The following is a 26,259-nucleotide window of genomic DNA, read 5'->3' as shown; positions in this document are numbered from 1 at the left end:
CCTTGAGACACTTAATTCCAGACCCTTTTTGGATCAGGCAGGAGTTCTGGAAGCATAGTGCCTAAGGCATTTGACTGCTAACCAGAAGGCTGGCAGTTCAAACCCACCAGCCACTCCTTGGAAGGAAGGTTGGGCAATCTACTTCCATAGTGATACCACCTCGGAAACCCAAGGAGGGGTCGCTGTGGGCTGGATCCGACTCCACAACTAAAAAATAACTCCTAAAAAGTAGGGTTTTTACATCAGGGAGTCCCTGGGTGGTGCTAACAGGTAACATGCTCAGCTGCTAACTGAACGGCTGCTGATACAAGTCCACCCACGGGCACTTGGGAAGAAAAGCCTGTACTCTGGTTACTTAGTGCCACTCTGACAGGAATATATCGCAAATGGGATGGCCTTAACAAACAAGAGTTTATTCTCTCACAATATGGAGGCTTTAAGTCCAAGGTCAAAGTGCCAGGCTCTAGGGGCTGAGTAAAAGCCCCTCAACCTTGGGGTCCAGCTCTGCCTCCTGCTCCTGGCCAACTGGAACTAGAGGCTTTTCTTCACTCAGATAGCTGCTGGCTGCCACGCCCAAGACTGACAAATAAAAAGGCACAGTCCTGATGTTAACACATGGCAGGCCATTAACTCAAGTCCATTGTAAGTCCCAAGGTCGGCAGAGCATAGCAGACTGCTGAGCAACAACATGACTACATGCAGGTCCAAGCGCGCCCTAGGCTAGAGACCATTCACAAAGGCTTCTCTTTATATACAGGAAGCAAACCACATACCCAAAAGCAGTTACCCAGCTGCTTGTGGTAGATCCCACCATGGAGTTGATTGCAAGTCTCCTCATGGGGATTAACTACCACCAGCTACCCAGCCACTCAACCAGGCCTAGCCAATTCGACACAAAAACTTAACTACCACAGCCTGGCAATTTACTTCTGAAAAATCAGCCTTGAAAATGTGACGGAGCCCAGTTCAGTGGTGACACACGTGGGGTCACTACGGCTTGGAGATGACTCCATGGCAACTGGTTTCCTAATAAAGCAAAAAACATGAAAAACCACCCATGTCCACAAAGTACAGGGGAGGGACCTGATAACACCCCTTACCCTCCAGAAGGGCCCTTCACCAGGCAATGGAAGAACAGTTTCTGTGTGAGGGCAGGCTCATGGCTTGCCATCTCTGCGAACTCCGGAGCGCCTGGTAGTTTCTGGCCTCGCCCCTGCACCTGACAGTGGCCCCTGGAGCTGCGACTCCCGAGAAACAGACAGCAGAGCCTCTGACTGGGACTAACGCTGTGACTGTTCAAAACGTGCTCCTGCTGCGAGGGGCCCAGGCCCTGGGCTTCTTGGGACTGAACCCTGCGGCTCTTCAGTCACAATCGTCCTGGGCAGCCTCCCAGGGAAGGTGTGCTGCTGCCAGGAATGGACTTAGCACTCTGGTTGCAGGCAGAGAGGCCAGGGTCTTCAGGGGTGGGGGCAGGGCAGGCAGAAAGCCTCAGGACATCAGGGGAGACTGTCTGTCTCCCTCAGCACCAGTTCTTGCCTGCCTGTGAGACAGTCTTTTGTGGTATTTCCAGGCTGCTCAATTATTCATTGGCATCAGGAACTCAGTGACCATGAGCTCCTAACTCACCTGCAGCCCCTCGGATGCTCATTTGATGTGAATTCCTAAAGGGCACGACTCTGCGCTCTCTAATTGCCAGATGGAATCGCTCTTTAATATGGCCTGATGAGCCCCATGGTGCCCACTTCAGGGGTGAGAGTGGGCACTTCCAGCCCCCGGGTGACCAGGAGACCTGGGTGTGTGAGCGACAGCTCAGGAGAGCTGAGAAGCCCTTCATGCTGTCTGAGGTTATCAAAACATCTCCATTCTTTGGTCACCTAAGACAGACGGGCAAACGAAAAGAACCCAGTGTGGCAGGTGTGGGCTCTCAGCCATTCTCTAGAGCTCACTATCCAACAGAAAGGTCATGCAAGCCACGTGTGCAATTCTAAATTTTCTGACAGCCACGTTAAGAAGAAAAAAGCAAAAGGTGAAATTAATTTTAATAATATACTTGAGTCAACCCAACAGACCCACATTTTCAACACGTAATCAACGTAAGATGAGAGATGGTTATGTTCGCTGTGTATTTCACGTGTGCAGTGCACCTCAGCTTAGACCAGCCCCAGCAAGCGCCCAGCGGCCAGTGCGGCTCCCAGCCCAGCCAGCATCAATCCCAGCCTTCCTCAACATTTTCTCTTCAGCTCTGACAATTTTGTAGGTGGGCAGCATTTACTGTCTTGTCTCCATGTTCCTCTTTGTCTCTGGTTCCTGTTGGTGCCTTCTGGTGTGCGGCATAACAGGCCCTCTCCTTGGGCCAGGAGGATCCTGGGGCTAGAGAAGCCTGGGTGGTGGTGGTAAACAGCCACCTCCCGGGGCTCCAGGCCTCGCACACAGCAATTCACAAAGCAGCTGCTGGGGCTAAATGGAGCGGCCCCTCCCCGGCCTGCAGCTCTTTCCCAGTGCAAGGCCCGAGGTTTGCAGTAAGCCTCTCTCCCGAGCAGGACCAGCCCAGCGCTTCATGAGTAGCCCTGCCTGGCAGGTTGCTGCCAGATTCTCCCCTGAAACTGACACCCCGGGAGGAAGGTCTTGTTTTCACTCTCCTGGGGGACTCAGGACTGTACCTAGTAGCAGCCTTGCCCTAGAGCTGCTGGTCGGAAGGAAGCCTGCGCCAGCCCAGTTCCTTCCACCCCACATAGCAGGTCAGGCCTAGTGTGTGTATGAGCCTCAGGGGGCGGAAGGCCTAATTACAATGACGGCGATGATGGTACCAAAAGTGACAATAACCTACACTTCTTGGGGAAACGTTCTGTGCCAAGCGCCGTGCTGAGCTCTTGGTTTAACCCCCACGGGAGCCTCTAAGTGAAGTAATGTTCTCATCCCCACTGTGGAGATGAGGGAACTGAGGTGCACAGATGTGTAACTTGTCCAGGAAACACAGCTAGGAAGCAGTGGCGCCAGAAGTTTGAATCTGAGCAGTCTAACTCCAGGGCAAGGGCCTGACTCACCATCACCTCAGAGGGTTGGGCTCGGGAAAGACTGGGACACATTACTTCCAACCGCCCCTGCAGGGAGGAGCAGGGGAATGGCTGCCCCTTGAGCAGACTGACCACTCTCTGGCCACATCAGACCTGGCGGCCCCACGTGTCGGTGGAAGGAGGAGGTTAGCGCACACTCTGCAATGTATTATCTTCTAGAAAGGCCGGGAAAGTCCCCAGGTGAGGGCAGATGACACTGGGGAGGCTGGGCTCCAAATCCAAGAGGCCAGGCTAGACGCTGCCTTGGAGACCTAAACTCCTCAGCTGATAGCTGTGTCCCCATCAAGGGCAGAAAGCAAGGGCTAGCTCACGGTGGGACCTCCGTCAGACAGCACTGTACCAAAGCCAAATATAGAAAGATGGAGTTCATGTGCTGATGTGTGTGTGTGAAGTGGCAGCACTGTGCATCCAAACACTCTCTTTCCTTCCTCACAACAAAGGCCAACTCCAGCCAAACCTCCCCAGCTCAGGGAACCTTTGAGATCACTGGTGAGGTAGTGGGTGTCATCGTCAACCCACCAGCCAAAGGACTTCGTAAGTAAAAGGGACTTTGTGGTTTACACAATCAAACTGGTCAATCCACAGATGAGGAAACTGAGGCCCAGAGACAAGGCAGTAGTACCAGGCGACCAGGAGGTCATCTATGGAGAACCCACTCCCTCGGCTACAGACATGCTTCCTGGGTCTCGTTTCCCTGGGCTGGCTGGAGATGAAGGTCATGGCTGCCAGGTGCATCACAGGACACCAGAGATGCTGACCTTGGTGCCTGGGCACGGGCAGGGCTGCTGCTCCCACTGACCTTGAGGAAGCAGGTCTCAGCAGCTCAGTGCAGCAGCTGCTGCTGTGAGCTGAGCTCTGAGTCGCACCTCGGAGGCTGACCCAAGGAACCTGGCCCTTCATGCACGGGGTGTGTGCCTGACGCACTCACCTCCCAACCACGGCATCCTACACCCTGGCTTACCTCACCCGGACAACGGAAGCGAACTCACTCTAAATACATTCCTGCACTGGCTCCAAAATGTCTACTCATTCCTGGGGGCTTCTGAGTTATTGCAAGGAGCATGCAAAACCCACTCTCAACTGAGCATTTTCTTACACATCATTGCATAACCAAATGTCCTACATGTGTAGGCAAGACCATCTCCAAACGCACGGCGCTACGTGCTATCAAAGCACAGATGGACTGAATCATGTTTTTGTTATGTGCTGTCGAATCGAACCTGACTCATAGCGACCCCTCTGCAGTATGGTAAGAGTCACAATTCCCGGGGCTCACCCTGGGAGATAGCACTTTATTTCTATTGCCTAACTTCTCATGGTGCTCATATGTTCTCTCTCTAACCAAATCAGAACAAAGGTACATTGGAAAGAAAATCTTCTGAGTTCAAAGTTGTTTTTGTTTTTCCTTAAATAAAAGATCAGGACTGTTTTTCAATCAAGGGATGCTAAAGGTTGAGAAGCACTAACTTCTAGATCTTTCTGCCTGCCCCATGTATGAGGAGAACTGTCGTGGCTGTCACTGATGACAGTCGGAAAGGCCCTGCGCATCAGAGTGAGATACTCCCGGGTCAGGTGAGTTGCAGAGGCTGAGACACTAAAGTTCTGAAACTCTCCAAGAGACGGGATACAGGTTAAAGGCATGGCTTGTGGAGGCAGACAGATCTAGCTTGAATCTCAGCTGGGCCACTCACGTGCTGAGTGACATTTGGCAAGAAGTCAACCTCTCTGAGCCATTTTACAAAGAAGGGCAATAACAAGGCCCTTGTACTGCAGTAGCTTAAAGATGCACCAGGCCCATGCTCTCTCCATACGGTAACTCGTGAATGCTCCACACCCCTGTGAAGTGGCTTCTGTTGTTACACTTGGCGTACAGATGAGGAAACAGAGGCAGGGAGAGGTGAAGCTCCTTGCCCAAGCCCTCCAGGCGTGGTGGGGTCAGGGTGTGCACCGGGCTGCTCAGCTCCACCACTGAGCAGGTTCATGAGCAGTAAGGCCAGTGCCTGGTGCCCGTGAGCACTGCCCAAGACGTGGTGGTGGTGACCACTGCTTCTCAGGCCTGTCCTTGCTGCAAGCCTGCTTCCTCCAAGCCAGCTTCTTCTGCTTCCCCGCTTCCCGGGGAGTCCCGTTCTCCACTTCCTGTGCACCTTCTGTGCTCCTGCCAGCAGTGCAGAAACCCAGGCAGCTCTTCCTGGGGTCCCGTCTCAGACACTGACCCAGACCAGAGCAATCTGCCCCTGCTTTTCAGGGGCTCTCCTCACATCTGGGGCAGCAAGGAAGCTGAGGGAGGGGAACAGGCTTATACTTGTGAGTCAGTTACTCTCCCTCAGTTTGGTCCAAGTGAGATTTTTTTTTTTTTTTTTTAAATCAGACGCAGAAATGGGCTCCAGGGAGCTCTCTGAGACCCTGACAGTCTATCTAGAACACCGTGCATGTGTGTGTGTGCGTGCATGCATGTTGCTCTGTGAAAAGGTCCACAGCTCTCAGCAGTATCTCCACGGGTCAGTGCCCACTCTCAGGACCACCACTGATGCTGGCAGTTTTCTGCCCTGGAGGGCCCCCTGATGCAGCCCTAGGCTGGCCTGGACCAGGTAAAACTGGCAACTGAGGGCAGTGCTGCAGACAAGTTGATGCACCGGGAACATCACAGGGTGGGTTTTGTTTCTTTGGTGGCCCTGCAAGATGACATCAGGTCCAGATCGGCCTCCCTCTGGCCACACCAACTGCCCTTCAGCGAAACTGGATGAGCAGACTCCTCCACCCTGTTCCTCTGCTGCCATCTCCAGCGGGTGGGGGAGTTCCTTCTTGCCTGTGGGGCCAGCAGCCCACACGCCACAACCCAGAGCCCGGGCACCCTGGCTCCAGTTCCCACCACAAGGCCGCCCTCCTGAGCACAGCGAGTGAGGCTCAGGCTGCTGCTGCCATGGGGAGATGTTCATCCCTCGAGGGAGTGAAAGCACCGGACAAACTGCTCCCGTTTTATCTTAATTTCAGAAGGGTGGGATCCGGCACTGGCTCCTGAGTGACAGGCATAAACCAGAACCCCGGTCCCAACTGGGGGCTTTGGGGCCTCAGCACAGAACAGAGAGGCCTGCTGTGTCCCCATCCCATGTGGCTCTAGAACTGTGTGAAAACTAACTCAAAGCAAACAAATGAATACCAGCATCGACTGGCTCGCTTGGACAATCCAGGTCCCTGGTGACACAATGGTTAAAGCGCTCAGCCACCAACCCCAAACTCCCCAGTGGCTTTGTGGGACCAGTCAATCTGCTCTCTTAAGGATCACAGCCCTGGAAACCCTACAGACAGTTCCACTGTGTTCTACAGGGTGATTCGTGTCAGAATCGACGCAACGGCATCCAGCACTACAGGTTCCAGCCGTAGTACCCATTCAGAAATAGTTACTTGCAGACTTTGAAAAACATGCACAGAATCCTTAAAGACAGAAGTACATTTTAAAGACACTACTGAGGAGGAAAAGTCCTAAGGACCTTCTGGGGTTGGATGTGTATTTGTTCTTTCTAAGCGACTGACTCCCCAGGGCCCCCACCGAGTGTAGTGTTCCGAGGGAAGAAAAATCCCGCAGGAATACCGCCACATCCATTCCAGCCCCACAGATGGCAATTCCACCTGAAGGAAACTCAGCCAGGGGCAGTCTGTGCCAATTCCCCCCTGGGCATGCACGACGCTGTGCAGGGTCTGCAGGGAGCTTTGCCTCTGGCCTGCACTGCCCCCACGTGGACGGCTGTGCCCCTACAGCTGACCCAGGCAGGCAGGAGAGGGCGTCCATCTGCACTGTGGACCCAGTGAGTGCCTGTCTCTGGGCGGCCCTCCAACAGCCTTCTCCTGAAGCTGGGGTCTTGTCAGCCACACAGTATCCGTGACGAGGAACATGCGTAAGCAAAGGCATCTCCACTGCTGCACTGCAGTCCCCAGGCACCACTGTATGTTCACTACCTGCGACCTCCAACAGCTAACTCCTGACCCCCCCACAAAGGCCAGTGTCCTTCAGATTCCCTCAGTGAGCACCTCTTGTGGGTGCTAGGGTGCCCCAGAAGCAGTGGCCCCCAGCAGAGTTTGCCCTGGGTCTTGGCTGCAGTCTCTCCTGCACCCAGGAAAGATCTATACTGTTTGCTTTCTACAAACAGCTCTGGCTGGACCAGACCACCTACCTGGCGGGTGTGAAGACACTGATGCTGCTACTGAAGCTGGGGTCGCAGGAACCATCTGAACCTCCTGTGGACAGTAAGAGGGACAGGGTGTCACCCTAAGGCTGCCAGACAAGGACACACTGAAGGCCCAGCCCCCCACACCTTGATTCAGGGCTCTTGAAAAGGAATGTGGCTGTGGACCCCAAGGACCCAACATCTGCTCAACCCTCAGAGCTTCTGAGGAGGTAGACATGCTTTTCAGTTTTTAGGCACAGCAATTTCACGTCTACTGATGAACACATCTGGGAAATTTCCGAAAGGATCTTTGGCCCAGGGCAGTGGACGCTAAAAATGACTGCGCAATGCTCACATCATGGACCATCAGGGAGACGCAAACCGAAACCAGAAGGATGGATGATAACAACCCTCAGCGAGGATGTGGAGAAATTGCATCTCTCATGGACTGCTTGTTTGGAGGACAGTCTGGCAGCTCCTCCAAGAGCTAAATATGGAGTTACCACAAGGCCCAGTAATTCCGCTCCTAGATACATACCCAAGAGAGATGAAAACATACATCCACACAAACCCTGCCCACAAATGTTCACAGCAACATTGTTCATAACATCCACAAAGCAGAACCAACTCAGACGTCCATGAACTGACAAATGGATAAACAAAAGGTGGCACATCTATAAGAAACAACAACAAACAAACTCACTGCCATCAATGCTGACTGACAGCAACCCTGTAGGACTCAAGAGAATGACCCCATAGGGCTTTCAAGGCTGTGAATCTTTATGGAAGTAGACTGCCACTTCTTTCTCCCACAGAACAGGGGATGGGTTCGAACCGCCAGCTTTCGGTTAGCGGCCAAGTGTTTAATCACTGTACCACCAGGGCTCTTCCTATCTCTAACAGAGTATTGGCAATACAAAGAAAGGAAGGGCTGATACCAGCGACACCATGGATGGACCCTGAAAACACGTTAAGGAAGAGCAGCCAGACACAAAAGACCACCTATCACACGATTCCTTTCATATGAAATGGGAGAGTAAACAAGTCCATAGGCACAGAAAGCAGATGAGTGGTTGTCACGGGCTGGGGGAGGGGAGAATGCGCATGACTGCTAATGGGCACGTATTTCTTTCTGGGATGATGAAAATGTTCCAAGACTGATCATGACTCTGGATATGCTGAGGGCAACTATGTTGTTGCTGTTGTTATGTGCCGTCGAGTCGGCCCCGACTCATAGCGACCCCTCCTTGGGTTTCCGAGGCAGTATCACTACGGAAGTAGGATTGCCCAACCTTCCTTCCAAGGAGTGGCTGGTGGGTTTGAACCACCAGCCTTCTGGTTAGCAGTCAAGTGCTTTAGCCACTATGCTACCAGAGCTCCTTATGGTGTGCTTTAAATGGGTGAGGACCTTGATAAAGCTCTTTAAAAAAGTGACTTTGGGGCAAGGGCTGGGGCCCTGCACCCCTGATCCTCCCCTGATGCAGCCCCTACCCAGCCCAAGCCTCCCCGCACGTGGCCAACTCCCTGTGGCTTTGTCTGATGTTTCCTCATGATGAGATTTGGGGAGAATCTTACAGAAGTGCTCTTGTGCCCCTTCCAGGGTATTGTATTGGAGGACACATGCTGGGTATGCCTCAGTACTGGTCACGCTAACCCTGTCGCTTGGTAAGGTAGCGCCTGCCCTGTAATTACCATTCTTTCTTTGTAATTAATACCTGTCTTGGGGAAGAGTCTTTGTTTCTCCTCACATGCTCCCCCTGCTGATTTCAGCTTCTGCTGGTGGGTCTGGCCTACACGCCTTATTCCCGTGGCACGTGCCTGCACTGACTGCCCAGTGCTGTAAGGAGGAGGTGGCCCTTCTCCCCACTTATTCATTCATTCAAATATGCGTCTCATCATCAACCCATGACTACTTATCTTACTCTGTGGATTCTCAAAACTTAAAATCGCTATTTATATTGTTTACATCGCACTCTATCTGGCATCTTAGAAGTGTTAAATGACACGAGGATACTGTCATTTTAAAAACTAAAAAACAAAAACAAAAACAAAGCACAATCCCTCACTCTCCTTCACCTGCAATCTCAGCTCCCTCCACATACAGGTAACTACCTCATCTGGGTGACAAGCTCCACTCTCGGCCTCTGGCTAGCCTACCTCTTGTTTTGTCCACATCAGTTGGGTCACAGCACATTTTTCTGCCATCTGCTTTTTTCACTTTGGACTCTGTCTCAGAGCAGTGCTACTCCAGGTGTGGGCCAACCACCTGCCATCGAGTAAATTCTGACCCGTGGCAACCCCATGTGGGTCACAGCAGAACTGGTCTCCTTTGGGTTTTCAATGGCTGCTGCTTTCTTCCAAGGCACCTTTAGGTGGACGCAAACCTCCAACCTTCTGGCTGGCAGCAGAGTGCATCAACCCTTCGTACCACCTAGGGAGGCCCTTTGTTTCCACGTTAAACAGAAGAGCTGCACGTGGCCGCTGCCTGGCCTGTCTAGTGCCAGATGTGCTCTGGGGGAAGGGGCAGGAAGAGCCGCGGGAGTGGGCTGGGTCTGCTGAGTGTGCTGCCTCCCCATGCCCAGGCCACGGCAGCCTGGCGTCTGCTACAAGAGGGCCCAGGAAAGGTGAGGTAGAGTTCCAGGAATCCTGGAAGAGGACTACACACGGGGCAGGTCACTGCGGGTGCCCCTGGGCAGGCCAGACGGGAACATCAGTCAGGATTCCACACCCTTGGCAGCCTCCCTTATTCTTATCTTTCAGAAGCACACATTTACAGATGAAATGATACCATGTCAGACATTTGCTGCGAAAGCGCATGATTGTTCACTCTCACATGCTTCCTTAAGCATGAGTGCAATTTCTCCAGGCCTCCAGGCCATCCTTCAGGAAGGTGCTGCTGATTTACAGGCACTTCAAGAACACAGGAGCAGCCATCCCTCCCATGCTGCCTCACACAGGACAGCAGTAATCTTTTACATGTTTGCCAACTTCATGAGTAAAAATGGGACACTGTTTTACTTAGCAATTCTGAGCATCTTTTGTTGGCAGCTTAGATTAATTCCCTCTTCAGAGAACTGCAGTGCAACACATGGTCTGGGCTGGGCTCCGGGACATCTGTATGGGTGTGGGCTCTAACTCTGCTACATGCCAACTGTGTGACCTTGACTTTGCCTCGGATTCCTCACCTGTACAATGGGGAGAACGGAATTATGGGAATATGACAGCACCTACACCACAGGGCTGTTATGACAAGCAGTCAGCTGAGGGCTGAGAGGTGTGTAAATGGTACGGGCACCTTATAAGAGATGCACAGGCACTCGTTACGTAAAGAGATCAGCCGTCTCTTCGTGAACTTGGCATGTTTTTCTTCCACTGAGCTGTTTTTTTCCTTCTTGAGTTATAGGATTTCTTTATTTTACTTGGATTTAATTATGTGACAGTTAAACACACTGAAAATATCTTCTCCCAATATGTGGCCTGTCTCAAAACTTTCAACCTGTTTTTGGTTATACCAAAGTTTTCAGCTGAAATATGGTACGTCAATCTTTCTCTTTATAATTTTTGTCTGTGGGTCTTATTTAAGAAATTCTTCCCAGTACCTATATTCTTGCCCCTTTCCCCCAAAAATCTGAATTTGGACCTGATTAAGTAGTTCTGACGACTAATTTACAGGAAATAGAGGGGACAAAAGGTGCTCTCATAGTGCAGTGGTTAAGGCATTTGGCTGCAAACCACAATGTCAGGAGTTTGAACCCACCAGCCACTCCATGGCAGAAAGATACGGTAGTCTGCTTCTGTAAAGACTGACAGCCTGGGAAACCCTCTGGGGCAGCTGACTATGAGTCAGAATCAACTCAATGGCAATGGGTTATAGGGGACAGAGGACCATGATAAGGACACCATGGGAAATGTTACAGGACAAATGATGTAGTTTCTTTAAAAAAAACCTGCAAGGAATTTTTTTAAAAAAAGGGAAGGAAAGCAACTTATAGATTAAGAGACTTCAGAGACATATCAACCAATCACAATGCATGGAACCAATCGTCTCCTGTTTGAATTAAAAAAAGAAAGAAAGAAAGAAAGAAAACAAACCAAAACACTGCAAGAAAGAAAAAAATCCTCAGTTAGTTGGGGAAACATGAACCCTGGACATCCGTTAATACTAAGGACTTATTTTTCTCTTTCCTGAGGTGTGATGGTAGCCTTTACAAAAGCTTTTTTTTTTTTTTTAAATTGTGATTTGGGTGACAGTTTACAGAGCAAATTCACTTTCCATACAGCAGCTCACATACACTTTGTCTCATGACACCGACTATAATTTACCTCAACGCAACAGCTCCCCTCCCACTTCCTCCCAAAAGTTACCTCTACACAGGGTGTCCATCCCTCCATGCACTCCTGCCCCTTGAGCTATCTCCCTGTGCATAAACAGCCCTTCTTTCTCCCATGATTGTTCTCTCCAAGGAGTGCATCTACCTTGGGTAAATGTTCAACTCATATGCCTGTCTTTTGTTTGGCTGCAAGCCACAGGTATGGGTTCAATTCCAGACCTGAAGGGCAGCTAGGGGCCACAGTCTCAGTGATTCCACCAGGCTCTATCGGACCAGCAAACCTGGTCCCCCCCCCCCTTTTTTGTCCCCAAATAATTTTGAGTTTTGTTCCACATTGTTCTCCCTCTCTATCTAGGATCTCCTACACAGATCCCCCTCCGAGTGGTTGACAGTGGTAGCCAGACACCATCTAGTTCTTCTGGTCTCATAGTCGTATAGGCTGCTGATTGCATGGTGTACCAGTTGCCTCAACTAATTGTTTCCATGAATCTCTGGTTTTCTTCGCTCTTCTTTGCTCTGGATGAGGAGAGACCCATCGTTCCATCTAGATGGCTGCTTGTGAGCTTTTAAGATCCCAGTTGCTTGCTTGCCAAAGTAGGAGGTGGAACAATGTTTTGTGTAGTATGTTATGCCAATTGAGCTTGATGTCCCCTGCAACCATGGTCTTGAGCCCACGGGTCCAACTACTTGCTCCCTCTGGGTAGCTGGCTGTGACCAAGAAGTGACAACAGCCATGTCCCTTGTCAGCTCTACTATACACCTGGGAATTCTGACAGAACACACAAATACACTAGCCTTTACAAAAGCTTTTAATGGTCTTAAGGGCCTTACAAGGTGGGCAATAGTATCACCTCCATTTACAGATGGAGAAACTGAGCACAGAGAGGTTCAGTAACTGCCAAAGTCACTCAGCTGGAAAGTGGTGGAGCACACAGTGTGTGACTGAATTCTACGCTGATAACCCTTCACTATCTGGCCCCTCACATTTTGGTTTTAACACACCTGGATTTAACTCCTATGTGAAGCAGGACAATAAGCTTCTTCTTATCCATCTGGGTAACAAATGTTACAGCTCCATTTTTAGCACAGGCTAGAACCACGTTGTCCACAGTAGTGAGTGGCCACCTGTGACTATTAAAACCAGGAAACATGGCTAGTCAGAATTGAGATGTGCTCTGAGTACAAAATATGCAACAGCTTTCAAAGACTTGTATGGGGGGAAAAAAGTAAAATACTTCATTAACAATTTTTGAATTACTGAGCACATGCTGACGTAGGTGTTGGTTAATGCTATGTGTCAACAAGGCTAGGCTAGATTCTCAGTGGTTCAGCAGACAGTATGCCATCACCTTCTGTTTCGTGATGTGATGTGAGCAGCTCATCGGTCGAACAGGAAGTCCTTGAGGGTGAGGCCTGCCTCCAGTAATAAATGGATGTTCTGACAAAACTCACTTTTTCCACCCTGCACTCTTCTTCTCACATGACCTCTGGTCCTCGGGATGGGACGTAAGCCTACAGAAGTTGGGGTTCATCAGCCCAGGCAAGCACATGAGGCAGCCGAGGTCTTCTGTCACCTGACCCACGGATCGGGGGCTTGCCAGCTGCTAGAATTGTGCTACAATTTCCTTAAAGCAAATCTCTCTCTACATATATTTATACTCATTTCTCTGGTTCTGCTCCTCTAGAGAGCTCAGGCTAAGGCAACACAGAACATTTTGGAAATTTTGGGTTAAATAACACATGGCTAAGATTAATTTCATCTGTTTCTTTTATTTAATGTAGCTGCTAAAAATATACATGGCTCACGTTCTATTTCTGTTGGAGAGCGCTAGTCTAGACTTTCCCCTTGACGTGAGGAGAGGATCCGGTCTGATCTAGGAGGGCCCACTGTAACCAAAGGATCCTTCTGAGGGAGAGAGACTGGACGACGCTATGGTCGTTTTCCACAGGAATATGGGGGAAAATTAAATGCTAATAGCTGTTAAGGGGAGCTCTGGTAGCATACTGCCTAAGGCACTTGACTGATAACCAAAAGGCTGGCGGGTCAAACCCCCCAGCCACTCCCTGGAAGGAAGGTTGGGCAATCTACTGCCTTAGTGATACTGTCTCAGAAACCAAAGGAGGGGTCGCTATGAGTCAGACCTGACTCGATGGCAGTAGGTTGTTTTTTTAATAGCTGTTAAGTTAATGTGATGAGATCAAGAGCAATTCTTTCTTTTCTGTCTTCCAAATTACCCGTAATATCGTTAAATGACTTGCAAAAATTAAAAAATTTGAAAACAGAGAAAAGGCCATACTCCGTGAGGTCGGGTCTCCCTGCCTGGTGCAGGGATCTCAGCAGGCCGAGACGTCTGAAGCAAGTCAACGTTCACCACAGAAGGAACCCATCCAACACGGTAACCCTCCAAAACAGATGCCTCAGGGTCTGTGCCTCCTGGTGAGGCCTTGCTGGACACAGGGCAAGCTGCAAACATATCGCAACACAGGAGCCTGGCAAGTTCAGCTCAGCACCCCTGAACAGGCAGCGTGCCACCCGTTCCTGGCCCTTCCTCTCTCCACGCTCTTACGTGACTCTTTCATGTCTTCTCCTTTCTCGTCTTCTTCCCCACCGCTGCTCTCAGCTGATGACCCTGCTCTCTCCTAAAGTGGAGACAGCCAGAAGCGAGTTTCCACCAGCTCTCAGCACAGTGGCCCAGCCGCCTGCCGCTGCGTCTCTCCACACAGTGCTCCTTGCTAAGGCCGAGCCTCCACGTGGCATCAGCCCCGCTCCCCTTCTCAGGGGCACTGCTCCAGAACTTCTCCCCATTTGCTCCTACATCAGGTTCTCCTCTCCACTAGATCATTCCCAACACCTTACAAACCTGCTGTGGTCGGCTGAACAATGTCTCCCAAAGAAGCCCACACCCTAATCCCTGGAACCTGTGAATGGTGCCTTACAAGACAGAAGGGACCATGCAGATGCGATGAAGGGTCTTTATCCTGGATTATCTGTGGGGGCCCAACGTCATCACAAGAGTCCTTACAAGAGGGAGATTTGGACAGACTGGAAAATGCTGCAGACTTATTCTGAAAATGGAGGAAGGGGCCACAAAGCAAGGCACGCAAGTGGCCTGCAAAGAATGGAGTCCCTCACCCTGCTCAAGAGAGAATCGCCCTACAGCCAGGGACATCCAGAAAGCCTGGCTCCCGATTTTACTGCCTCGTAAACAGCACTTCAGCAGATGAACAGCTCATTTCACGGTAGTTCTCAGAGATGGTTGTGTGACCTCGGCTTAACCTCTCTCAGTAGAGCCTCCAGAGGGAATGAGACTCTGCCAACCCATGGTGGACGTGGGACCTCCATAAACCTAAGAGAGTAAATTTGTATTGCTTCCATTAAGGCACAAAGTTTGTGGTAATCTGTTATGGCAGCAATAGGCAGCTAACTGCCTGCTCTAATTTCTCCAAAGTAAAATCTCTCTCGACCTCACCGTACCTGCTGGCTATAACCGTCAGTTCACAGGTACATTCCTCAAAAGGCTGTCAGCCTTCTCCATGTCCACTTCCCATACCCTGCTCTCGAGTGACCCCATGCTCATCAGGTTCCACCACGCTGCTCTGGTCTCTGCCCCCATGGTGCTAACTCCAGCACGCAGGTCCCAGGCCTCTTGTCCACGAGCAGCACGTGACACAGTCCAGTGCTCTGGGGCAACCCTCCAGACTTGGTCTCTACCTAGTGCACTGCCTCAACTCATGTCTTCGCAGCTCTAAAGGTTAGTGAGCCCAGGGGGCCAGTCCTCGACCCTTTATCTGCCCTGGCTCCCTGCATCTCACCCACGCCCATGGCTTCCTACCATCTATGTGCAGGTGACCCCTTCATTCTCACCGCGGGCCCAGACCTTTCCCAAGTGCCAGGCTGCCTGCCTGAAGGCTCCATCTAGATGCCTAACAGGCATCATCAACTGAGCACGAGTTTAGTTCTATACTAAACTCGTCTCCCACCAACCTGTTCCTTGCTCCTGCTTTCTCATATCAGTCTACGGTACTCTTTCCTCCTTGGGCCTCACCCACCAGCGATCCTGCTGCTTCCATCTGCGTACACCTGGAACTGATCCCATCTCAGCCTCGCTCACTATGCCCTCAAAGTACCGCCGCACCCCCGCCCTGACTACTGCAGTTCTGTGAGTGCCTTCCTTCGCTACAGCCAATTTCCAACAGAGCAGCCAGAGTGACTCTTCCAAAAGGTGGGTCCAAACACATTCCTCTGTTCAAAACCCTGAAATGACTGACAGCCAGCTTGAAAGCCAGAGTCCGCCTAATGCCTCACGGTCAGGCCCTGTGCACCAGCAGCACTGCTATCCCTGCCCAGGGCCGGAATACCCAATAAGCAAGGTAAGCACAGGCTAACTTGTGCTTACTTAACTAACCTGCAGTGAACAATTTCACTTTTTTTCCCACCACATCAAAGATTCTGCTGCTAGGTATGGCTGGCATCTGTCTCTCTCCCAACCCCATAGCGCCTTCCTACAGAACCAAAGCTTCTCTTCAAATTTACAATCCCTGACAGGGACGGTGGACCCAGCAAGCGGTAAGCGCAGGCTTACTTTGCTTACTGACGTCGTGGTGAAACCGACGTGGCGCCATTCACTAGGGAGCAGTGAGCCCGCGCTCACTCTGCTCAGGGACAACGTGCCCGTTCTTGCCCTCGGGACCACCCGCACCGTGTCCCCTCTGCTGCGAATGCTCTCGGGCCCCAGCCATGTTTACTCCACCTTCTTTGAGAATCTGCTTACACTTCACATCTGCAGCGAGGCCGCCTCTGAGGAGCTGTTTAAACTGCACCCCTCCCGGATAAAACCACAGCCTCCTCTGTGTGGTGCTTCCCGCAGCAGTTACTGCTACAAAACCCGAAACAGAACAATGTCACCCACATCCACAGTGATTTCGAGGATCGATTCCTCAGTGGTTAAGTCTGGCAGGTGTTGCCGCGCGGCTCTCCCAGACTAAATATTTACCTTGTCACTGCCTGCCTTTGCCCAGCAGGACTGCCAGGTCTGATAATGTGGGATGTCCCATCTCCACCCCGAGGTCAGGGCGCAGACCAGGCCCACTCACTGGAGGAACCCACTGTTATTCACAGAGCACCTATGTGGGGCTGGGCCAGGGAAGGGACTGAGGGGTTCAAAGTGGAACAGGGCACAGTGCTGGCTCCTGAAGTGGCCGCCATTCAAGGAAACCCCCACCTACCTCTGCAGCCCCTATTCCCCCGTGTTCCCCTCCTGCCCTAAAGCTTCTTGTATGATTCTATGCCCTGGCACAGAACGCCCAGGACTGCGTTGGGGAGGGAGATACCAAAACGAGGATGACCAGATGGGAGGTTCTGTCTTCAGCTGGGTCGGTGAGGGCTGCAACAGTTGGGGCAGAGTCTGAGATGAGCTTCCTCAACGACTAGCTAGCTCCTCGCTGTGCCTGGCCTGCTGGGACAATCTCCTGGGCACTGTGGTGAAGACTGATAGCTACAAGCTGAGCAGGCCTGGCAGTGGGTGTGAAGCCCGAAGATTAGCTGTTGCCATCTCCGGGAACTACCATAAAGTGAGCTGCTCATCTGCTGAAGTGCTGTTTATGAGGCAGTAAAATCAGGAGCCAAGCTGCCTGAATGTTCCTGGCTGTAGGGTGATTCTCTCCTTAGCAGGCAGCTATTTAAGGAATGCTCAGGAAAACCATCCAAAAAGTAAACAAGCTGCATTGGCCGGGAATCGAACCCGGGCCTCCCGCGTGGCAGGCGAGAATTCTACCACTGAACCACCAATGCTCCAGCTAGCCGAGAGGTTCTCAGCAGCTGCCACAGCCTACAGAACGGAGCAATTCTTCCCCAGAGAGCTGGACACTGCTGCCACATAAGCAGAAAGGGTGGGGGCAGAGGCTGCCCGGTTCCAAGTTAGGTGAAGAGGCATTAAAAAAAAAAAAAAAAAAGTATGTAACTTACATAACAGAACATTTCATATAACATAGCAAGTCACCATTTTAAAGCTACAATTTGGTGGTTTCCAACATATCCATAAAGCTGTGAAATCATCACCATTATCCAATTCCAGAACGTTCTCATTATCGCCCCTGGAAAACCCTGTACCTATTAACAGTTACTCCCAACTCTCCCTTTCCCCCACACCACCGGCAACCACTAATCTACTTTCTGTCTCTACGGATTAAGAGGCACTAACTTTTAAGTTGGTATAAAATATTTAAATTCTTTGTAGCTAGCCAAGCAAAAAAAAAAAAAAAAGAGAGAGAAACAAAAAAACAAACCACCAAAAATGCGCCCATCACCAAGCCAAAAAAAGCAGGATGTGGAATTACATAAATTGAATGATCTCAACCATAAAGTGCTGACTGCCTCTTGGTAGGGATGCCAAAAAACCCACTGCCACTGAGTCAATCTAGGCTCAGAGCGACCCTATAGAACCCTACAGTAGGTCTGCCCCCTAGGGTTTCCAAGGCTGTAAACCTTTAAGGAAGCCGACTGCCTCATCATTCTCCTACAGAACAGGGGCGAGTCTGAATTGGTGACCTTTCAGTTGGCAGCTGAGCACTTAACCACTGTCGGGGATAGTCTTGCTTTTTAATATTTTTCTCTACTATCCAAATTTTTTCAAATGGGAAACAGAAAACAAAATAAAATGTTTGTACACTGGCGAAGTTCACCAAATATATCATCCCTGAGGTCCATTTCTCCTGGTAAGAAAAGTCTCCAGCTTGAAGAGGACTCACTAACCAACCTCCCTGAGTTCTCTCTCTCAAGGACCATCAAAAAGTTTTCAGCTGCTGCAGTGGCCGGGAAACGAACCCGGGCCTCCCGCGTGGCAGGCGAGAATTCTACCACTGAACCACCAATGCTTCGCTGGTCTGCCTCCAGCTGTTTTGCAGCTCTGATTCACAGCTGTAACATGATACCTGAGATGGCTAGCAAGGACTGCTGCTCAACTCCACCAGCCAAGCCCAGGCAGAAGGCTGGAGGAGCATGTAGGCTTGAGATCCTGCCAGGACGAGAAGTCTGGGTAGGGCACTGGGAGAAAATTCCATTAGCTCCTGGGGGCATGCTGAGACCTTGGTCTGCCAGCTGTGAAGGTCGGGGGGGCTGTGCATCACTTTATCTCTCTGGGTGATTCTACAAAGGAGGACACCGCCCCCAAGCTGATCAGTGATGTCTCCTGAGGGTGGGGGCCCGAGAGAGAGGAAAACGTCAGAGTTCTACATAATGCTTCCAGAGTTAGACTCCAGACCCAACTGTCGTAAATGTGGTTTTCTTTATGTCGTGGATAAACCAGAAAATTGTGTTAGAGGAGTCTGACAGCAGAGGAGAAGAGAGGAACTTAACCTCTTATTGATACTGAGTTCGGCTCAAGGATTCCCAAGCACTGAGCAGACTACATCTGGCGCTTTCTTCACCCCCTCACCCTGAGGACAAAGTGCAGTGAACAGGCTTCAGGTGGCTGGGTGTTCAGGGTCAAGGGAGCCCTGCCGCCTGGCAGCCCACCTGATCCGAATCTCCCCACACTGCTGCTATTGACAGGTGCCACTGAGTCGGCTCCGACTCACAGTGACCCCGTGCACAACCGAACAGGACACTGCCAGTCCTGTGCCAGCCTCGCCACCCTGCCATGCTCGGGCCCCTCATCACAGCCACTGTGTCAATCCATCTCGTCCAGAGTCTTCCTCTTTCTTGCCGACCCTCTTCTTCACCAAGCATGGTGCTGTCTTTCCCTAGGGACTGGTCACTTCTGACCACAGGCCAAAGCAGGTGAGGCTGGCCACTCTCACTTCTAAGGAGCATTCCAGCTGAACGACCTCTAAGAGATCTGTTCACTGTTCTGACATGCCGTGGCATCTTCAGTGTCCTCGCCCACACCACAATTCAGACGCACCAGTGCTTCAGTCTTGTTTACTCACTGTGCAGCTTTCACATTCGTAAGAGGTGACTGAAAATACAATGTAATTCCTACACTGGAAACAAGTATTTCCTGTAGCTGAAGCCGGAAAGATTAAGGAAAAGCTTAATGATCTTCAAGGCAGTACAGAACAGGGTTTAAGTGCATGGATCCTGGAGGCCGACTGCCTAGGTTCAAACCTCATCTCCATTACTGAGTGTACTGCCAGGTCCTACTCACTCTACTGGTCTGCCCTCTGCCCTCTGCAGAACAGCCATCCCAACAGCCCTGACCTCCCTGGACTGGCACGAGAATCCAACTAGTGACCATGGAAAGCACCTGCATCAAGGCAGCATGGTGAGGCCCTGTCATGGCTGTTACTGGTATTCAACACTGATGACTGAAACCAAGAGGCCTCAACAACGAGCCAGGCAAGGCCTCAAGAGCGTGGGGCATGCTGTGGCACAGGTGAGTGGGGACACCTTACCTCCCAGGCCCCTGGTCTGGCTTCATGTCCCACAGGGCCTGATGCAGCAGGAGGTGATGGGACGGTGCTGCGGCAATGCCCGCTGCAGCCCTAGGGGTTAGTGAGGCTGTCTCAGGCTCCCAGGGCTGCTCCCTGAAGGGAGACTCTACTCACCACTGCTGGCCCCCTCCTGCCTCGCCAAGGAGTTGTCGGGGTGGGGCTCGGCCTGTGGCTGCACCACTGGCTTTGGCTCGTCCGGCTCATCATCCTCAGGGGTGACCAGCTTCATCAGGCTCTGGTTGCACACATTGGCCACCTCCTTGATACCTGAGGCCACTGATGTAAGGAGCAGCCCCACCTGGGCGGGGGCCTGCCCTAGACCCGAGGCCACTGGTGGCGCTCCTGGTCAGGGGCTCTGTCCGCCTCAGAGGTTGTGAGGGGCCAATAGGCAGTCTGACTGAGCTCCCGTTCCCCCTGCCACGCTTGTGTCCATGTGAGAAGCTCCCATTTCTTCTTGTGGGGCCGTTTCCTCGTAGCCTCCCTCCCACCAAAAGGATCTCTCCCACCCTGGGTGGGGCAGGGTCAGCTCAGGGAGTTGTGACCTGGGAACCCAGGAGAGTGGCTCCAGATCTGACAGTAGCCAGGCAGCGTTTGAGGATGGCCAGCATTAGCTATGTGTCCCTGGTGCTGCCCAGCTCCACGCCCTGCTCCCAATGCCAGGCACTGTCTGGAGGTGTAACGGACCCTAAAGGGCCTTCATCTTCACAGCCCCCTTCGGGGTGTCTCCTTCCCTAGAGCTAAGGATATTTTTCTTGCGGTCATCGTAGGCCAGGCAGGGCAAGACGGCGGTCAGGATCCCAGCGGAGTAGGGCAGCATCACACGGCCGGCCAGCTGGATGAACTCCCGCATCCAACACATGGCGGTTAGCTGGATCAGGTCGTCTGAGGGAGGACGGTGGGTCTATGGGGGTCGGCATGAGAAGACCAGTGCCCCCCTCCCAGTGACTGCACAGAACAGGCCAGGGAGCCCAGGGCTCAGGCAGTTTCCAGCCTCGGCAACTCTCTCACCCCTGCTTTTTGCCTTCCAGAGGCACACAGATGCCACGTGGGAAAGCAGTAACAACCCTGTGCATCTGCAAAACCCTCCACCTATCCCTGTGCCCACACACCTCTGGAACCTGACTCTGCAGCTCCACCCATTAAGAGGTGGAGTTTATTCCACTGCCCCGATTCTGGGCTGACCTTGCTACAGTGGCCAACAGAATGTGGTAGAAGTGATGGTGTGCCTGGTTCAAGCCCAGGTTTCAAGAAGCCTTGCTCACTTCACTGTCCCTCTTGTAACCCTGCCAATGCTATATGAATGCACCCAGGTACTAGTCTGCTGGAGGACAAGACACATGGCCCAATCACCCCCATCACCCAGCTGACAGCCAGCCCACCTCCAGACATGACTGTGGCCAACCTAGACCATCCAGCCCCAAGCAACCCTCCAGCTGACTGCAGACCCCTGAAGGAGCCCAGCCCAGCCTGGCTCAGGTGAGCAGGACCATCCAGCTAGCCCAGAAGTTCATGACCAATAAACAGTTACTCCTGTTTTAAATAATTAAGTTTTGCAGCAGTTTGTTATTCACTAGAAGCTGGCATCACACTATCCCAACTTCAAACATTTCAACTCTCAATACTCATGCCAAGCTTGCCAACAAGAAAGTCTCCAGGTGTTACTCCTCTCTGGACCAGGCCAGGGAAAGCACCTCCAGGCTGATTGAGAACCGGAGTCATTCTCTCAGAAGGACCTATGGCTCCACTGCTCCCAGCGCGCAGTGCCACACTGGCTATCACTGCTCCCCGGCCTCTCCTCCCCGCACTGAAGTTCTGAGATGGTCTGAGGAAACCCACTTCTGCGGGGCCCCCCCAGACTCACCTGTGGTCTGGCAGTGGATCACCAGAATGTTGGCCATCTCAGCAAACTTAACACTGGAGGGGTTCTTCTTAATTTCTTTCAAGAATTCTCCAAGAACCACCTCACACCTACCAATGAGGAAAGGAGAACAGAAACAGCACGTGTTAGCCAGGTCTGGATCCGGAGGTGCCTCAACCAATGGCCATTTCTGCTGTAGGACAGCCACCCGGAGGGTCACTACACGTGGCACTAATCAGATGAACGTTTTTCAGAGGCTGGGGCTTTCTCAGAGCTTAGTTCCGCAAAGTGGAAAGCGGGCTGCAAGAGACAGAGGGAATTTCTTGTCTTCCTCCCGCTGCCCATCTACAGGGTGTGGGGTAGGGGCCAGCTGCCCACCCCTTGCCTCTACTCACATTTTCCGAATCTCTTTGCCATTGTCTCCCAGGATCTGGAAGAGTCCGTCCAGGATCTCCGGCAGGTAATCCAGCAGGTTGATGTCTGGCACAGACTCCAGAACCAAGATCTGACCAAGGGGAAGGAACAAGAAGAGTCCCACCAGCCCGGGAAGCTTCCTGCCCTCCTCGGCCCGTCCTCTGGAGCCAGGCTGTGAGAAGGCGGCCCCACCGAGTAGCATCTCTCGGCCCAGCAGCTCGCCTTCATGTCAAATGTGCAGGAGAATGGCACTTTCATGCCAACAGAGGCTGTGCCAGGGGCGTCAGATGTGGGAGGAGAAGGGAATGCATGAATGGAAGAGGTGTGACCACCAGAAGCAGCGCTCCTGGCTTCAAAGAGCAACCTGGGTGTTTCCTGGGCAAGGAAAGAATGGTTTCCCCTTCAAGGGTGAACACGATAGGCTCTGGGAGAAAATCTGAATGTGTTCTCTGATTATCTACTGTCCACGGCTACTCAAACACAAACTCACTGCCGTCGCGTCTGTTTCAACTCATAGCAACCCCTCCTCGGGTTTCCAAGGCGGTATATCTACAGAAGTAGATTGCCCAGTCTTTCTAAGGAGTGGCTGATGGGTTTGAACCACCAGCCTCTGGTTAGCAGTCAAATGCCTTAAGTACTATGCCACCAGAGCTCCCCAATGGTTACTAGAAGATAATAAGCCCATCTCTAGACAAGGAGCCCTGGCAGCACAGTGGTTAAATGCTTGGCCACTAATGAAAAGGTCAGAAGTTCAAACCCAGCCAGCAACTCTGTGGGAGAAAGACTTGGCAATTTGCTCTTGTAAAGATTACAGCATAGAAAACCCTATGGGCAGACCTACCCTGATCTACAGGGTGACGATGAGTTGGAATCAACTCAAGGGGTGTTCCAGTAAGCAGAGGCTCTTAATGGCTGCAGGAAAGGTTGAGGGGCTGGACTCTCACCCAGGAGATGATGAACTGCCGGGCATACTGGTTGTTGGAGTAAATCCGTTCCCGCAACAAGGGGATGAAGCCCACCAGGTCAAACTTGTTGCTCTCAGTCACAATGTCCTGTGGATCAAAAGAAGTGTGAGCTGCTAAGAGCAGAGGCCAGGGGTCTTTGGACCTGGCCCAAATACTGTCCCGCTAAGGGATGGCAGGGGACGTCCCCGGGACACTGTGCTTTCACAGGTCACCAGACAAACGGAACTGCAAGAGAGATAGCAGGAATCAAGGTCAGGAGAACTAATCAAATGACAAGACATCTCTGTCGTCCAGTTCGAATCCAATATCAACACCTTGGTTGGGTAGCATGAGGGAATCTCAGGGGTGACTGTTTGTATTCTGACTGTGGTTGCAACATAACTATGTACTCGTCAAACTCACACAACTGCACCCCAGTAAGTTTTACTGTAAATAAATTTTAAAATTAAAAAAAAAAAAATTAGAGCATCTCTGATGGTAGAATTATAAGCTGTATAAACAGATAAAAAAGTTAAAAAATTTGAAAGTGGGAGCAAAGTGCAAATACCTTTAAAAGGCGGTCCAGGAGCTCAGATCCACTCTTCACATTGGGGTCTGGATCAGCAGCCAACTACAGAGACAGAGAAACAGGAAAGAAACGGAGCTGGCGACCAACGTCAGTGTTTAGGACATGGAACCTACTGAAAACCCAGGGCCAGGCTGTGGTACCGCCTGGAGTGTCTACCAGTCACCCTTTCCACAGGGTGAGCCTTTAATAAAGGCAGGGGAGGAGGGGTGGGCAAGAATGGGGCCATGGACAGGGCACCAAGATGCAGCCGAATTCTCTAGTCTGGTCAGGGCTGCCTGTGACCTGCGGGAGCGCGCCTCCCCTGCGGTGACTGGGCCAAGGGTTGTTTTCCACTGGCCTTCCTCGGGGGCATCCAATCTGAAAGTGTTGGGTCCTCTCTCTACACCTGGAGGAGGGGATGGGGCAGCTGCTAGAAAGGTCTATGGGATTTGGTCTCGGCAGCAGCTTCCGTGGAAGGAGGCCAGCACTGAAGACTCGCCCAGCCCCGTGCTGTGAGGAGGTAACTCGGGGCAGCCTGCAAGGAGGCTGGGTTGACAGAAGAGCGATGCTAAGAGGGGCCCACAGAACACTGCAGCCACTGGGGCGGGGGGTACTCCATGAAGCTGAGAGGAGCTGAGGAGACCCCAAGGCCCTTCTGAATAGAGCTTTTCCTAGAGCATGCAGAAGCTAGACCCATCAGCTACCCTCCTCACAGGGGAAATAGCCTGTGCTTTGAATTCACCATGAGCACCATCCAGGGAGGTTCCTGATTCTTAAATGATCAGTTTTTTTTTACCCCTCCTATCTGTCGTGGACCAATGCTTTCGTAAAACGCAATAAAAATGAATTACTAGAGAAATGAAATGAAAAATAAACCATAATCAAGTCCTTTTAAAAAATATCATTTGATTCAACACTTAGTGTTCCTTGCAGCCACATGCTTATCTGCACTCCGGGTCCGGGTTGAGGTCGGTGGCGGGACCAAGCTCAGCCCCACTGGGCAGGGCTGTTACCTTGCTCAGCCCGTCGAAGAGGACGTTGAAGTGCGGCAGCACGGCGCCTCGGGCCACCTTGACGATGTTGTACAGGGCCTCGCAGGCATAGTAGCGCAGCCTGCTGTCCGCGTCGTTGAAGCAGGTCAGTACCGGCTCGATCAGCTCCTTCAGGTAGAGCCCTGAGTCCTGCAGAGAGGCAGGGGAAGGAAGACACTCAGAATGGCCCAGGCCAGGCTCCGAAGCCTATGGTGCCAGCCAGCATGCCCACTCTCTTAGACATGCTCAGGTCTCCGCAAGCGCTGGGTCCCAACACCCTTCCCAAGTCTGCCTCCCAGGACAGAAGCCATGCTGGGGAACCAGGCTGCCAAGCCGCAGAGCCAGCTGTGGGAAAGGCGCACCTTGCCCAGTGCGATGGAGCAGGCAGCCAGGCCGATGAGGCCCCCTTTCCGGCTGTGGGGGTGCTGAGACAGGGCGAACTCCTGAGACAGGGTCTGGATCACATGCTTGATCTGCACCGTGTTGTTCTGGGCCACGAACTCCCGGACCAGCCTGGAGAGAGAGGAGAGAGGGCTGGAGTGCCGGCAGAACCAAGCAGCTGGCTCCGGGGTGCAAGGCCGGGCTCAGGTGGTGACCTATTAGAAAGAGGAAGTGGGAGCAGGCATTTCAGGGTAGGTCTTCCCCTGAAAGACACTGGGTCGGTCATAGTTGTTTCCCTACTCTGGGCCTCAGTTTCCCTTCGTGTACAAATCGAATGAGGAACAGTGGTGTGGTCTCATTTCCGGAAATCTGAGAGAATGCAAACAAACATCTCGTTGGGGTCTGAAAACAGCACATCAACCAAGTCTTCATGCCACGCTCACTCAATCTGCCATTCACGTACCCCACCCAGCGTGGGGCCCACCCAGCTGAATCCTACCCAGACTAGACCTCAGTCTAACGGGCACGATGCAATACAAACAAGTAATTCGAACACCGAAGACGCTGGAATATTAAGGAAAAACAAGGAGTTGGGCTTAAGGAAGAAGCGGGCGGTGAGTTACAGGGACAGATGTCCCGTGGAAGGAGGCCAGCACTGAAGACCCGCCCAGCCCTGTGCTGTGAGGAGGTAACTCTGGGAGCAGTCTGCAGGGAGGCTGGGCTGACAGAAGAGCGAGGCTAAGAGGGGCCCACAGAACACTGCAGCCATCAGGGAAGGAAGGAGGCACTGTTGCAAAATTAAGCAGAATGGCATCAGCTCTGGTGGCCTAGTGCCTAAGACATCTGACTGCTAACCAGAAGGCTGGCGGTTCAAACCTACCAGCCAATCCTCGGAAGGAAGACTGGGCAATCTACTTCTGTAGAGATACCGCCTCAGAAACCCAAGGAGGGGTCACTATGAGTTGGAACTGACTCGATGGCTGTGAGTTTGGTTGCCCCCCCCCCCCCGCAACCGGCATCAGCAACCAGGTAATGGTGGAAGAAGAAGAAGAAGAGTACACGGTG

At 52.0% G+C, this 26,259-nt stretch overlaps 1 protein-coding gene and 2 non-coding genes across 3 annotated transcripts in view; all 3 read right to left on the bottom strand.

Annotated features, from left to right (window-relative positions):
- Positions 1-26,259, bottom strand: part of VAC14 (VAC14 component of PIKFYVE complex) — a 110,993-nt gene that overhangs the window by 65,194 nt on the left and 19,540 nt on the right. Inside the window, exons 2-10 of the mRNA XM_007940342.1 lie at positions 25,176-25,326; positions 24,796-24,963; positions 23,783-23,845; positions 23,215-23,322; positions 22,252-22,361; positions 21,860-21,966; positions 20,737-20,880; positions 20,113-20,265; positions 7,244-7,307 (exon numbers count right to left, since the gene is read on the bottom strand). Coding sequence (XP_007938533.1) covers positions 7,244-7,307; positions 20,113-20,265; positions 20,737-20,880; positions 21,860-21,966; positions 22,252-22,361; positions 23,215-23,322; positions 23,783-23,845; positions 24,796-24,963; positions 25,176-25,326 — 1,068 coding nt within the window. The remainder of the gene's footprint in view (positions 1-7,243; positions 7,308-20,112; positions 20,266-20,736; positions 20,881-21,859; positions 21,967-22,251; positions 22,362-23,214; positions 23,323-23,782; positions 23,846-24,795; positions 24,964-25,175; positions 25,327-26,259) is intronic.
- TRNAG-GCC lies at positions 17,289-17,359 on the bottom strand. The gene has a single exon. It is a non-coding gene; the product is annotated as a tRNA-Gly (tRNA).
- On the bottom strand, positions 18,371-18,441 carry TRNAG-GCC. The gene has a single exon. It is a non-coding gene; the product is annotated as a tRNA-Gly (tRNA).

The sequence above is a fragment of the Orycteropus afer genome, unplaced genomic scaffold, assembly GCF_000298275.1.
Source record: "Orycteropus afer afer isolate SDZICR_OR568_19922 unplaced genomic scaffold, OryAfe1.0 scaffold00067, whole genome shotgun sequence".
Taxonomy (NCBI): domain Eukaryota; kingdom Metazoa; phylum Chordata; class Mammalia; order Tubulidentata; family Orycteropodidae; genus Orycteropus; species Orycteropus afer.
Note: the sequence above shows the minus strand (reverse complement) of the source record. Positions and strands in the feature narration are given on the sequence as shown.